We start from the raw sequence: 15,133 nt of genomic DNA, 5'->3' as shown, positions 1-15,133 counted from the left end.
TGTATGTACAAATGACTGCTTTCCATAACCCCACGTTGAGCTCCAACTTGCATAAAAGATCAACTTCCAAACTCCAGAACAAAACCCTGTGCAATCCATGGCCTGCCTGTAACCTGGAACTTACAGGCCACAAAAAGTGATTGAAGTGGAGAGGAGCGGAGATGGAGAATACAACTAACTGGATTGCTCCAGAGAGCTTGCATAAAGTTGATGGGCCAATTAACTCTCTCTTTGGCATAAATGGCTGATTCTATTTCAGAAAGTCAGTAAAGTTGCCACAATCCCAGAGGACCATCAGACTGCTCTCTCATTAAAGAGGTGACTTGAGAGTGGTTTAACCTGAAGGTCACCACACCTCAAACAAGGGCAAGGTTGAGAAGGCTTTAATTACCTAGGAGCTCAGGGAGCTAAAGTTCCTGGCCAGAACCAAGTTCCCAAACAATCAGCACCCTAGTCTCCTAACAGTATAAACTGCTATAATAGCATTAAGTTTAGCATCCTTGCATTTATCCTGATGAATGGAAGATGAAAAGTTTTCCTCAGTACATTTCTCATTTCAACACAACTTTCTGCTTAAATAAATCTGGATCAGCATGGTCGCTATCATACACAAAACTATTCAGATTTACAATAGCAGATTATTCATGTCAGATTAATTTTCTATATTGTGCCAAAGTATACAGAATTACAGAGCAAAGGTGCACAAGCTTTCATTGAGAATTTGTTTGTGCCCAGATTCAGTTACTGTCCAATGATGAACACAAATATAAATGTGGGAGCCACGTTCTCAATGAATTATACGTGGAGTTCTTGCAGTCTCAGAACATCCATATTCAAAAGCTTTTGAGAAATACTTCTCAATCAGTTGCTGGGTTGTGTTTGGGTCAACTGACCCTCCTTCAGTCACTGGAATAGAAATGGTAACTCTGGAGAAACTCAGCAGGTCTGGCAGCATCTGTGGACAGAAAACAATGTTGTTGTTTAATGTTTCCAGCATGCAATTCTTGGTTTCATTTGGCAGCCAATATACTGGTTGACTGTATAATTAGCAACCAAGATGTATTTCCCATTGAAGGAGATTTCAAAGAATACTATCAGGATATTCTTGGAAGTATAATTCTTGGCTTAGTTTGGATTTTGTTCAGCTTGGAGTTGTTGAACCCAACAGTTTGTTTCTGTGCTGTATGACTCTATGACTAAGTTGAGCATGTTAAATTGTCAGCACGCTGGGGAGACAGAAACAGGTTCTAATTCTCCTCTGCTCAGGAGCTTGTAACACTGCTGAGATACTTGGACCAAAACTAAATTCTTAGGCTTCATGCACAATTTTTTTGAAAACATTGTTTGTATTTAAAAAAACCTTGTTATTGTGGAGCTCACTCATAAGCAAATAGCTATGCAAAATAGTAGAAACATTCATCCCATGTCCAAACGTAAAAGGTAATGAAAACACAGCTCTTATAATTCTTACAACACTCATAATTCTCTGTACAATGTGTATCACTGTATTGAAAAGATTAAATATTAAAAGCAGCAAGTGTCCACATATCTGTTGTATGTTTGGTATCACAGTTGCTTGGAGATCTTCAGATTTCAGGGGTCTTCATTCAAGCTTACTTTGCTCTTGTGGCTCATTCAAGATACTAGCAAGTGCACTTGCTCATGACAGGTTACTACTTTGGAAATAAAGTCCCCGTGGAACGGTGCAACTTGCATTGCAATGTAAAATGATCAAATTATCCAAAATATATAGACGAATGTCATGATTCAGCTATCTGACTGTACAAAATTATTCAGCAGCAAGTTGGAAGCACCTTTTTCCTCTATTTGCCACTTCCACTCCTTGAATATTTGTTTGATCTATTTTTGGGTTCACATCGCACCCATGTTATGCCATTCTGGATTTCGTCATCAATCCAAGGCTAAGAAGGCTACTAAATATCAAGTTTCAAATTGCACAGCTTCCATCAGAACCTTTCATCTGGAACATGCCCAATTTAAAACTGCAACACTGACAATAACAGAATATTCCCACCCTAGGATTCTGAAGTGTGCAGAGATAAAAAAAAACACAGCAATGAATAGAAATGAACTTTGAAATAGATGGGTGGGGGATAAAGGGTTTTGCATTCCACTTCCTCACAATCCAATTGGATTACAGAAAATCCAAAGATGTGCAGGTTAGGTGAACTGGCTATGCTAAATTGCCAGAGTATTCAGGGATATGTAGATTGGGTGCATATCAGGGATAAGTGTAGAATAATAGGGTAGGGGAATGGTCTGGGTGGGTGAACTCTGAGGGTAGGTGTGGACTTGTTGGGCCAAATGGCCTGTTTACACACTATAGGGATTTTAAGTATTCATTAAAATCTTTCCCAGAAAGGATTTCTGCTAAAAACTGGTTTTCTAATATAAACGTGTTTCAGAACTTGAATAGTGCTGGAGTTTTGGACATAATTTAAATCAACCATAAGCATCTAGACACCTTGTCAAGAAATGCAGGACTAGCAAGTCATCAATATGGCTCAATGTAATTGTAGTGCAGACAATTAAGAAATTCATTTGCATTTGAATACATCAAGCTAGATACTGATATAGGCAGACATTCCAGTTTTAACAGTCATTTTATTGCACGCGTACAAGAGAGCTCCTTTTGGTAGAAGTTACATACAAGTGAATTTCAACTTGGACTATAAATACTACTTATATATACAGTTTCAAACAATATTTTTTATGCATATTCTTATCTTAAAGTGAATTTGCAGTCATAGGCTGACTGCATTGAGATTCCCCAAATGTTAATGTACTGCATTAGATCTTCAGTGCTTATTCTTTCCCTCTCAATTTACATAATATAAAAACACTGGAAAGCAGGCCATTTTACAGCATATTACATAGCAGACTCAGTAGTCAAAGGACTAGTTTACTAAGTGACTGCCTCAAACTCCTACTTTATACCCTTCCACTCCCACCCACCAAAAGACAACTTTGATTTATTTACCCCCAATCATTGCTTGTGTGCCTCTATGAACAAATACCTCCTGCATTAGTTGAAAGAAGGAAGAAAGTACAGAGGCCAGGTCCAACATTAGTACACACAGAAGGTGCTTAGCTGGTAGGCAATAGACAAGACTGGACAGATATCTCAAAAGAAATGTTACTTTGTTCCCGACCTTGAAGGGACAATGTACACATCACCCTCCAGGCTCCACTCAATTCTGAATGCCGCTGTTTACTTTATTGTGCAGTGCAAGTAAGTCACAAGACGACATGGCACATAACTTGGAGCAACTTTCAGCGAGTGTTATTTTTTGTGCATGTGTGTACTCAAGAGCAATGTATACTCTTCAAAAAAAGGTTAGTCCAGTGAACCAGACTGTTTATCAAGTGTTAAAAACAAACTATTCAGCAGTTAGTAGATTTGTACTGTAACGTTTATTAAAATAAATGCCAGGGTTAATAGAAACAGCAAACACCATGAAATAAAATGCAAGCATGTAAAAACATTTGTAACAAGAAACTTATTAATTGGATAATGAGTTAACAAGTCAGAAAAGGCAACACTCCCAATGATAGATGATTACAATGAATCTGCAATAGTTTCTGGCTATCAAAACCACAGGGGCCTCAAATTGGGAACAAAAAAATTGTATATGGTATATAATATACATACAAAATGAAGATAGAAAAATACATTATAAACTTGTAACAATGGTGGTAATTACAATACTATACATGTGTGTAGGCAATATGTTGAATATTGTACACAGCATATGTAATTGCTTTGCATTCAACCAACCATCACGTAACAGCAGTGTCTTTGAACTATACTCCATAATGTAACTGAGGGAATACATAATACTGTTAAGAAAACTTTCAATGTTTTGGTTACAAAAAAATAACACTGACTAAACAGAGTTTACATTAGTTATATAAACTCAATGAAAGCTGACGAAAATTAAAACATTGAAGGGCAGCAAGTAACAAACACATTGGAGATGGTTGCAAATTTGTTCTTATGTGTTTTGTTCTGAAGTCAAACACTGCAGCATTTTAGTTTAATGATAATAGCTGGTTTGTTGGCTTTTTAATTAATTAGGCAAAACTAAGCCAAGGTGGCCTTCATTTTGTAAGTGGCTAATAGAAAACATTTGCTTAAATGTTTACTCAAAAAAAGGCTACGACTCTATGAAAAAAATGGCACAGAGAAAAATTGAAGGTATAAACTTAGGAAGACAAATGGCACAAATTACAAACTAGTTGAGAAACTATTTCACACTTGTTGCATAGAATCAATGAACTAAATTCTTCAGACAGGCCTAAACTTGAGTAGCTTCACACAACTGTCCTCATACTGTTCTATCATGTTTTGATTTTTTTTGCCAATAAAGACTGCTTCCCTCCTCTCCAATGATGGACTGGCATGCATCATACTTAGGTCAAACAATATGTTAGACACTTACAAATTGACCAGGCAGATATAAGGCACTATTTTGCTTTCTTTATGCTCCTCTCTTCTCATCCACAACCCTGCAAAACACTAGATACACTGTTTTGGTCTTCAGTTTTGTTTACAACCATCCAGTATCACTTCCATTACTTTTTTAAAAATTTTTTTGTATTTTGTTACTGCAAGTAAGTATAAAAAGCTAAATTGTCAAAAATATATATTTCTTCACCAGCACCCTGTAAAAGTATCTAGTTTTCCTCTGTGGTTTAAATGCACTGTACTTATCTACACTTTAATAACATGTATATAGCAAATAGAATAGGCAAGCATGGCTTTCACATCCTTCTTAAAGAAGTGTCTATTTATGGAGAGAATTAGAAACAGTTTTTTTGCATCCAGAAACACGACACATTATGAATGCACCTCAGTGTCAAGGTATATGTGAACATTAAGAATGTTATTGGCTGCACTGAAAATCAAGCTGAGCTCAAAATACAAGACTAATCACATTGGATAAACTTAGGAAGCTCAAACTAAACAAGGACAGTAAATAAGTTGGGGAAAACTTTGTCAGGCAGCTTTCATCTAACATGCACAATAGTAATTGCAGATGTTAGGCGCTTGAACAATGAAAGTAGTACTCAGACCCCAGCTGCTATTTTTGAAACTTTTTGACACTGTGGATTGTCCCTGTGGGCTGGTGGCACTGGCAGTAGACGTCTGGGTTTAGACAGTCAAATTTAAATGTAGAACAATTTTGAACACGAATGCTCTTGGGGGAAACAGGGTACGGTTTAACAGAAACTTTACTGATCAAGCAGAACATCATAGTGGAGTACTTCACACCAAATTATATTACCAACTGGGCAAAAGACAGAGGTTGTAAGGCTACGAAGTAAAACAAATCTGAACAGGAGAAACTATCCCTTTAAAAAAAATTGATTGATCCAAGGAGTTGAATTCATTGATAATCTTATTCATTATGCTTTTCTTAACAGCATCAATAACCTAGAAACTTTGTTTAGCTGCCTACAAGACTAAACAGCATCTTAATTCTGGTGAGATTCAAAAAATTGTCAGAAGTGGCCTTAGAAAAGTGTTTGGCAAAAAACAAAGGTTCTGTACACAAGATATTTTAAATCTTTGTCCTTAATTGTAGAGGTCAATATTTTGTACTGTCAGTATCGAACTCTCTCCCAATATACCTGACTCAAGGTCCATCCATAATGAATCACAAATGCGTTCAAAGACTTTGTAACTACAAATTACATCAGATGTCCATCACATTTGTCCGTGGCAACTGCCTGTACAGCGCTCAATCCCCTGCCAGTGCTGTTAAGAGACCTTTCTTACCACTCTTTAGGGAGAATCTTTAAGAGATGATCACTGAGAAACAGTGGTGAGGGATGAACTGGACTTATTGCTTTAGTATTATTCAGTGCAGGTTCTGGTACCACACATTCACCCAACCAGAAAAGCTGTGGCTGGAGCTTTAATTTTTTTTTTAATATATAAACGCAGTTAGGTAACGAGACGAACAGACAGTGCCTCAGCTCGCTGCATTGAAGACAGGCAAGCATAGGCGATAACCAGTTAACTGATCAGCAGGCAGGCATGGTCAGGTCATCATTGGGTGAAGAGTTCAGAGGTCAAAGGTCATGGGTTAGTTGCCTGTGGCAGCTGGGTAGTTAGGAACATAAGAAAACAAAAAGATAGAAAAAGATATTAGTGTCAGCTAGTGAAGACTGATGACATGAAAACTAACCATATAACTAATAAAACTATTTTTTATTGGCAAAGATCTGAAATGTAGTCAATCATGAGTAAAAGTATCATGATTTGAACATGAAAACAAACTTCTAACAAAGTTATAGAAATACATTTAAGACTAATTAATGGTTAGTAGCAGTCATAATATAAAGTTCAAGGCTGGAAGAATTTTTGCATAAAGAACATCTACCCAAAGTCAAACAAATTTAGAGCAGTGGCCCATTAACTACAATCCTAGTTCTCTCAAGAAAGAGCAAATAATTAAAGTACATGAATAAGTTTTAAACTGACAGAATACACAACAAATTGGGCCCTCTTGTTTTTAGACATATCATGCCCTTTTATTTCTGACCTTGCACGAAGGTTCTTTCTTCTGCCACCACAATGGACTGCTGCCACATCCTTGCCCAGGACACCAAGTAGTTCTGTCCCAGTTTCAAAATAACTGGGAAGGCTCCAAGTGGAATAACAGGAGGCTCAAAAACCACTGCCTCTTTTTTTTGAGGCACCACAAGTTGAAGGATCAAAATATCCAACAACTGTGCTTTAGCTTTTGTGCTCATTCCACAGATAACAGAATCCTGTTAAATTTCAGTCTTGCTCACAAGCATGTGACAGCTTTCATATGGTGGAACACAGTATTTCAGACCAAAACCATAACGAATTCACGTGTTTTGTTTTTTGGTTAAAAACTAGAAGCCTGTAACTTTACATACTGGGTACTGTTGAGATGGTGATCCTTTGGTCTCGTACAATTTGAATTGTGGTCCTGCCAGATTTTTGTAGGGTCCAGGACCCAGGACCATTGGATTCATCCAGCCCTGAAGGTCTATAAAAAAAAAAAATTGTGGGAAAGAGACAGCAAAAGAATTCAAAACGTTTGTCCAAAGATGGTTGCGTTGACTGCTATTAAACATTAGTATTTAACAACAGCAAAAAAAAAAGCAAGGCTAAAAAGGTACTTTTGCCATAGGTCCAAGTTTACATTTAAAGCTCAAGGAAACTATTTTGCTTCCAAAGATTTATTTCAAATTACACAACATTAAAAAGCATTGCGCCACATTGAATGAACATGTAAAAATCGGTTAACCAACTACTTCACAGATCATTTAGGAGCCAAATATAAATGGGCATCTGAAATGGAATACTTGGGAGAAAAAAAAACAAAACTGGGACATGTGCTTCAAATAACTGCTCGCAGTTTCAATTCATATTGCAAATAAAAAGTTCAGACAAATCAACATCATCCACCTTAAAGCTCACACTGAGTACAATTAAATCAAAATTTATAACATTGCACATATTTAATGAAGTTATTCTATAAACAAACCACATTTTGGAACCAGTGGGGAGGAAGAAGAGAGAAGACAGCAGGTACATATTGTACAATATATACATAATACTTTGGATTGTGGGAAAGGTGGAACCAAAAATGTACATTCAAATAATTTCAACACCTCTTCTGCCCACAAGCACAAACTTTGGAAGCATTCTAGCTAGTGCTACCTGGAGCAGGTTAACCTTCAATTTCAAATGGAACATTAAAAGCACTATTTTAAATATAATGAAATGCCACAAGAAAGTAAAATCGTAGAACAAAAAAATTCAAACAACAGCAGTTACCAGGGCAAAAATTCCAACACAGGAAAGCTAGAACACTAATGTTTTATTAAGACTAAATCAGGAGCAAAACATTTGCAGAGAACAAAAAAAATAGAAATACAAGCTCAGTGCAAAATTGAACAGTCTTATCAGAGTAGGCATAACCCTCAAATATTTGCAGACCTATCACAAATCCTCAGGTACCAAGGTTAACTGTAAACATTTAGAATTTATGTAGAGGGTTGAATACCATCTGTTCAGGCTTTACTTATAAAGAATGATTCCAGCTGCAAGAGCTACTATTCTAACCTTAAACTAATGATGTAGTAACGAGTCAAAAGGCTTTCTAGCTAGTGAAAAAATCGTTTTTGAAATATTTCAAATTTAATGCTTTTTAAATTATTGTACAAGCCCATACTACTGTCCTAAACTTAAATGCAACTAACCAATTTGGAACCAGCCATTATAATACTCCTGATTTATCAGATCTATATTGCTTTGCAAACATTAAAAGGTAAGAATTGATCTAGGATGCTCGAAGCACTTATTAGATAAAAAAATTGGGAGAGTGAGGACATTTTAGTAGCTTCATAACTTTGAGCTTCCAATTTAAAAACTCCAAAACTTCAGCAACTAGTCCTGTCTTATAAAAACGCATACAGTGTACTTTTATTCTATATGATTAGTTTATTTTGCAAAGTCATGGATGGAGAGTGAATTTGCAACAACCAAGAATGGCTAGATTCAGTGCAAGTAAAACCGGTTTTCATTTTCCTGACTTCTCAATTACTGCATGTATCATTCAGGAATGTAAAGAATTTGTTCTTAGATTTGTAGTGTCCTTTATTAATGACTGGAATAAAATCAGTTGGTCATTTCATGCTCCTCAATCCACTAACCCAAGTACTTCCTGTACTCAAAGTTACAGCTTTAATATTGATCAAAGTAAATGCCATTTTGGCAACAAGTCTAAACTAACCTCTGTCTGCGGTCACAACCCTTTGGTAAGGATGGACACGCGAATCATGCCTCCGAACTTTAGTTGCCATCGCACCTAGTTAAATTGTAACAAGTCCAAAAGAGAGTTAGAATATTTTCTCTAGAATAAAACTCAAAATTGGTGTAGTACACAATTCAACAACATACAATGACTTGAAAAATTATGCAAAAGTAAATTTAGGTAGTCTTGCCAGATAATATTGCTTTACTAACTGCTTATCTCTTAGTATTGTGCACTGGGGCTGTTAAAGAGTCTCTTTCAGATACTGCAGTTAAGAGCTAAAGGTCAGGTGAGCATTTACACTCTGAGAGCAACTTGGCCAAAAGTAGTATAACTGAACATTTTGGGATGGAAATTGCTTGCTATCAGCATACAAACAATCTAAAAGGCGGCCTGAGTATTAACTGCATCATTTTTTAATCTAAATACTCAAATGCAGCCTCATGGTCAATGTTAGCTGCTTGGATTATCCCAGCGTGTAAAAACTGACAAAAACCTACAAGATTGCATTCACTTTTAATTGTAATTTATTAAGAGTGTGATAATACCTCCCATTTCTAGAATCAATAATTTCCTAACAATTGGCACTTAAGCTCTAAGCTTCTCCTTTCCTGCAATCCTATTTTTCTTGAAATTCAAAATCCTAAAACTGGACGTAAATCGATAGGATTACTGTAAACTGATTAAAATGAACCCTGTAGTCAAAAGTAGTAATTACAGGATTTTACTCAATAGTGTCTGGAAAAAGTTCTTTCAAATCCTGAAGGGCAATTTTTTTTTTGCCCAGAAAACTGCTTTGTATTTAACAATGCAGTCATAAAGCAAACTCAGTCATGTCTTACTGTGCTAGGACTGATCTACATGTTACATATACATATAACTAGCATTTAGAAGGCAGGTTTCACCATAACCTACAAAATCTCTTTTAAACATGGGTCCATTCCCAATTTCAACAATATAGAATGAGCGGTGTCTCTTTTCAAACCCTTAAGATTTCTGTGGACCTTGTAACAAGTTTCGTGTTGTTAGGTAAACAGCAGCACACAAGTTATCTACTTAATTATACTGTTGTGCTATATGGTTAAGTAAGTAAGTTAGCACCAGTAAATATTCAAGAAAAACTGTGGGCATCAGTTTACAAATGGAACTTAGTGCAGAAGAGAGATCTGGAACCACAGTAAAACCCATCAGCATCCATCGATAAGCAGTTAGTAAAAAAAAATTTTTTTAAAAAAGTACAAAAATAAATGAGCCTTGCACCAAGCAGAGATTGAAACACTGCAGATTTGGATCACGAATGCCAGTTTGGCAAGTGTCAGTGTGTTACAAAGGTTGATCAGTGGTTAGTGTGCATGTGTGCTAGAAGATCAGATTCCAATACCTCTTGCTCTATCACAGATTAAAAAAAGAAATGTACTTGACTAATTCAGAACATGTTTTACAGTACCAACAGGAAAGGAGGTCAGGATCAGCATTTCCAGGTTTTACAGCAGAATTTCCTTTGAGACATTAATTAAAGCATTCTTTAAAGCTTCACCAAATCTGGCTCCAATTCACAGGCACCAAGAAGTTCCACAATGTAATGATAAACCCATAAAGCCTTAGCTACAGCATTTGTTTGCAAATTATAATTTCTCTTCAGTTAGCAGGTTATGGGTTAATTTACCAATGCTTACAGATTAATGTTTTTACTGAGACCAAAGCACTAACCCACTATTACAGAAAAAGAAGCAATGTTTGGTAGATGAAGAAAGCTTGGGACCAGCTATGATTCCAGTAATCATCTTCATCTGGCCTTCAATCACCAAGGTCAAGTCTTTCCAAACATTAATGCCGTATTCATATAGGTCAAAGAACACCACAGGTTTCAGAATTTCCTCAACTAATTTATGGTAAATCATGAACATTGTGTCCATTTATTCTTGAATTATCAGCACTTAAAATTTATGGACCTATAGCTACTGAAAAACTGGACAGAAATGTACACAGACATTGAGGATTAAAAGAACAATGACAGTGTTATTTAATTTGCACTGGATTTAAACCCAGACAATAAACAGGAACAAACATTGTTCTAATCCACTATATTACCCAGTGCCTGACACTTTTCTTGCAATTTTCCATTCTGATGTAGAATTTTAACAGGCTCAAAGGATAAACAAAATGCTGATTTGGAGCAGTTTTCAGTAAATTTACTGGTTCATATGTAATTCTTAAAGTGGTGCAAGCACCTACAATTAAAAAGAGACAAATTATTTTTCACTTTTGAAATCTAACAGTTTGTGGAAAAGCTGAAAGAAACCCCTTTAATTCTGGTACTTTTTGATTATCACCGTACATATCAGCTCCTTGCTTGTCCAAGTAGTTTGATAGGATATATGTGATATCACATTCTTCCAAATCAGGTCTTCAGTGTATCCATTTTTCAACAATCACTACAAGTGAACATTTGTCTCAAAAAAGTGCTTTAGGTAGTTTAAACCACTGACCGTGTCCTCAAGTCTTAAGGTATATTGTATGATATGGTAAAGCCTGCCAAATACTGAAAACCCTGTACCCAAAATAAGCATCGCTATACTGCTTGTGTTTCAATGTGCTTGGTCAGACTCTTCACTTCTTCTGAAGTTATTTTTCCTGAGGATTCAGACACATGTCCCATGCATTCTTAGCCTTTTGTTGGAAAAGCCATACCTAAGAACAAACAATTAGCAAGGTAAGACAATCAGACATCTTCATTTGAAAGAATCCATTGACATTGTACTACATACCCATTGCTTTCAGTCTTAAGAATTGCATAACAAACTTTATGAACTTGCAATGATTAAGCTTCTTACCAGCTTGAAAACCCCATGTCTTACGTGCACACATTCCTGCTGAATGATTAATGTTTTTAAACTAAGAACTGGGTAACCTGGAATCTGACTGAATTGAATGGCAGGAAAGACTCAAGAGTGAGGGGCAAATAACATTGACAATAATTTTATTTAAGTTGTATTTGTGAAAAGTGAAGGTAGGCTAGATTTTGTGTGTTCCCTTTTCACGCAAACGTATGGCTGTAATAACAAACATCTATTTTCTCACCCCAAATATACAAGTTTACTGTAGCCCAATGGGAATAAATGAAACGTTTTCATAATACAAGCTGGCATTATGGGTATGAAAGCATAGTGGCCATGTTACTAGACTAGCCGTCCTGATGCCTAATGAGCTAAAGATAAGAATTTAAATCTCACTACATGCAGTCGAAGAATTTATCTGCAATTAGTTGAATAAACCCTAAAACTGGGAATGATATCCCCATGAAACAACAGGATTGCCTTAAAAATCCATCTCGTATACCAAGATCCTTTAAAGGAAAGGAATACACTGGACTTAGCACAGCAATCACGCTGACCTTTGGCTGCCCTCAATAGGCTAGAAAGCACCTCAGCTGTATAAAAATCGGCAATAAAAGTTGGCCTTGCATAGAGCACCCATTTCAAGTGAAATGATTATTCACAAATTGCAAATTTTCACTTTCTGTTCCATTAGTTTTTCTCAAAGGGCTGTAACATGCAGCCATTTCCCCAACTACATAGCCAAGACGGGTATTTTTGTACTTGCGTGCTGTACTAAACCATTGCAAGCATCTCAATTTTATTATTTCCAGTTATTATAAACTAGTTTCTACAGGGCAAGTTGTTGAGCACAGCAAAATAACAGATTTTACAGTTTATATTGTACATGTCAAGTGTTTTTTTTTGAAAGAAAAGTGCTATCAAAAAGGAAAAAAACATTATTCAATGAAGCATATCACTATTTTTGGCTTCCTCTTCCACTGCCACACCCTAGACTATGAATAACTCCCAGCTTCTACAGCATGCTTGCAGTCAACAGAAAGTTCTTCCTTACATAAACTGGTTTCAAATGTATAAATCACATTATGAATAGAAATTCATATTTACTCCACTCAGCATTGGATGCATCTAGTAGGCAGTGATAAGTAAAAAAGATTAAAAATTCAATTTTAACAGAATTAAAAGCAGTACAGTTGAGAGAATTTAATCATGTGGTGGCAAACTCTGCTTAATATTTTGAATCTAAGCACTTTAAGTAAAAATGGACAAAATCAGTTTGCTTTGGTTCAATGTAAATAACTTTCACTTGGCTACATGAATATACTTGTTTAACACAGTATAAAAGGACACTACAATTCTCAGTCCTCCTTTAAAAAGGAAACAGCCATATCTTTTAACTTCAAGTAACAATATTTAAGCTCAAGATTAGTAAATTATTTCCGAAAAACATTAAATTTACATGTCAACACTGATTAGTCTTACTTTTTGACTTTGCTTACCTAGAACACCACTTGGCTCCATTGGATATTCCAGTAGAGAGGCAGCTGGTGCCAGAGCATATGGGTATTCATAGGGTGTTGTATAGATTATACCAGCTTCTGGAGAAGATGGCACTAAGGCAGTTGGATGAGGGGTTCCATTAGGCATAACTGCAGTTGTCTGAATTGGCCTAATTATATTCATTATGGCAGGACCAGCTGGCGTAGAGGCACGCAAGGCAGCTGGTGGAAGCATGGGTGCAGCCGGTCCAGTTATCAGCCGTGGACCCTGTGACGTTGCTGCAAGAGAAAAGGCAAGGGTAGCTGCAGTAAGCAACAGGGATTGAGAGGATGGGGAAAAAAGGATGGTAAACAGGAAACAGGAGGGAAAGAATTAAAGAAAAAAAGTATGATAGGGAAGGAAAACAGGAAATTAGTCCATGCAATGATCACATCCCACCACAAGCAGCCCTACTGCAAGCTGATTTCTCCATTACCACTATTCACCAGGCAAATTTTTTAAAGAAACAGACAGCACAAACTAAACAGTGATACAGACAGCAAATTTCACTGCAAAAAGTAGACATAAATCTGTGGTTTAAATAAGCCATATGATAAGCACCATTAACACAAGTCATTTGAGATCAGGGAATGGAGTGTCATATTGTGAACCTAATCCTCTGGTCTTTAGGTTCATTTTATAAAATCTCTTTTTAAACACGTCCATTTCAGAATGATATAGGTACGATGAAAGCAATGTGTACATTTCAGATTTTTTCAATCAAAAACACGTGTATCATTATTCAACAAATCAAATTCTAATTCCTAAAGTGGATATCTTTTGCTGAATCAATCAGTTGAGCTTCAAATGTTATATTACCCACAGATCTCAGATGAGCTGTTAGTGAATAAACAGATGCATGCCCCAATTATTCTCACGTACAGTGGCATTGGCATTTTTACATTCTATAGTATAGAACTTTTACTTTTTCAGCTGCATTCAAGTGAGCAGGTGCACAACTTATACAAAAGTTTACCAAACACAGCTACTTTTATGTACATGCAAGGTGATGCCAGTTGTCTATTGAATTTATTTTGAGAAATATCTATCAAAAAACTAACATGGAAATAAAAATCAAGAAATGCTGGAAATTCTCAGCAGGTAAGGCAGCAACTGTGTAGAGAAATACAAGTTATATTTTAGGTCAAAGACCTTTCATCGGAACCAGTTGACAAGGTTGGTAACCTGAAACGATGATACTTTTTCACTCCACAAACGCTGCCTGATCTGATAAGTAATTTCAACATTTTCTGCACATTTTAAAAATCAGATTTCTAGCACATGCAGTATTTAGCTCCAGTCTTGTAAATCAGTGAGCTTGCATGATAAACATTGATGCCATATATCACCAAAATAGGCCAGAGGCAGTTAGAAAGAAATAACCATTGACCAATTCCCATCATCTAAATTGCAAGCTAAAATCAACTGCAATCATCCCTCAAAAAAAAAAGCAATCATAATACAGCAGACTCTTCTAGAATCTGAATGCTTGTTTGGTCCCATAAAACTGGCATCATCTCATTCATGTATTCAGTATGCAAAGCCACATACTTTTGCACAATCATGCAAGTGAATATTTTGAAAGAAAACCCATGAAATTGCAGATGAGAAGACCGATTTAATGCAAGATAATGTTTTAGAAGTGGATTAAAAAAAGAATTGAGACAATACTCCACTCACAAAAGAAAATTTTAATCTATCCCTTCACAGTTCAAAAAGATTAAACTGAAAACAAAACTGATCACAAAATAAGTATTTAGCATGCTGACAAAAATAGTTACAATTAAGTTTAATGAACATTTAATAGATAAACTGACCACTCAAATTCAGAACTCGTCAATAGAATGAATTATTTACTTTCCATTTCTTCTGGCTCTTAACTTGGACAATTGGATAATTTTACGTGAGGTTTGTTGCCACCCCACAATCACCAAA

At 36.1% G+C, this 15,133-nt stretch overlaps 1 protein-coding gene across 9 annotated transcripts in view; it reads right to left on the bottom strand.

Moving 5' to 3' along the window:
- Positions 1 to 3,416: 3,416 nt before the first annotated feature.
- qkia (QKI, KH domain containing, RNA binding a) overlaps positions 3,417 to 15,133 on the bottom strand; it is a 105,109-nt gene continuing 93,392 nt past the window's right edge. For 2 of the 9 annotated variants that reach the window (XM_072548131.1, XM_072548132.1), the window contains exons 6-9: positions 13,159 to 13,437; positions 8,802 to 8,876; positions 6,937 to 7,049; positions 3,417 to 6,146 (exon numbers count right to left, since the gene is read on the bottom strand). In XM_072548131.1, the coding sequence (XP_072404232.1) occupies positions 6,114 to 6,146; positions 6,937 to 7,049; positions 8,802 to 8,876; positions 13,159 to 13,437 (500 nt within the window). In that variant the 3' untranslated portion in view covers positions 3,417 to 6,113. The other 7 variants (XM_072548128.1, XM_072548130.1, XM_072548129.1 and 4 more) reach the window with 6 other exon arrangements.

This window comes from Chiloscyllium punctatum, chromosome 27 (assembly GCF_047496795.1).
Source record: "Chiloscyllium punctatum isolate Juve2018m chromosome 27, sChiPun1.3, whole genome shotgun sequence".
In the NCBI taxonomy this organism is placed as follows: domain Eukaryota; kingdom Metazoa; phylum Chordata; class Chondrichthyes; order Orectolobiformes; family Hemiscylliidae; genus Chiloscyllium; species Chiloscyllium punctatum.
Note: the sequence above shows the minus strand (reverse complement) of the source record. Positions and strands in the feature narration are given on the sequence as shown.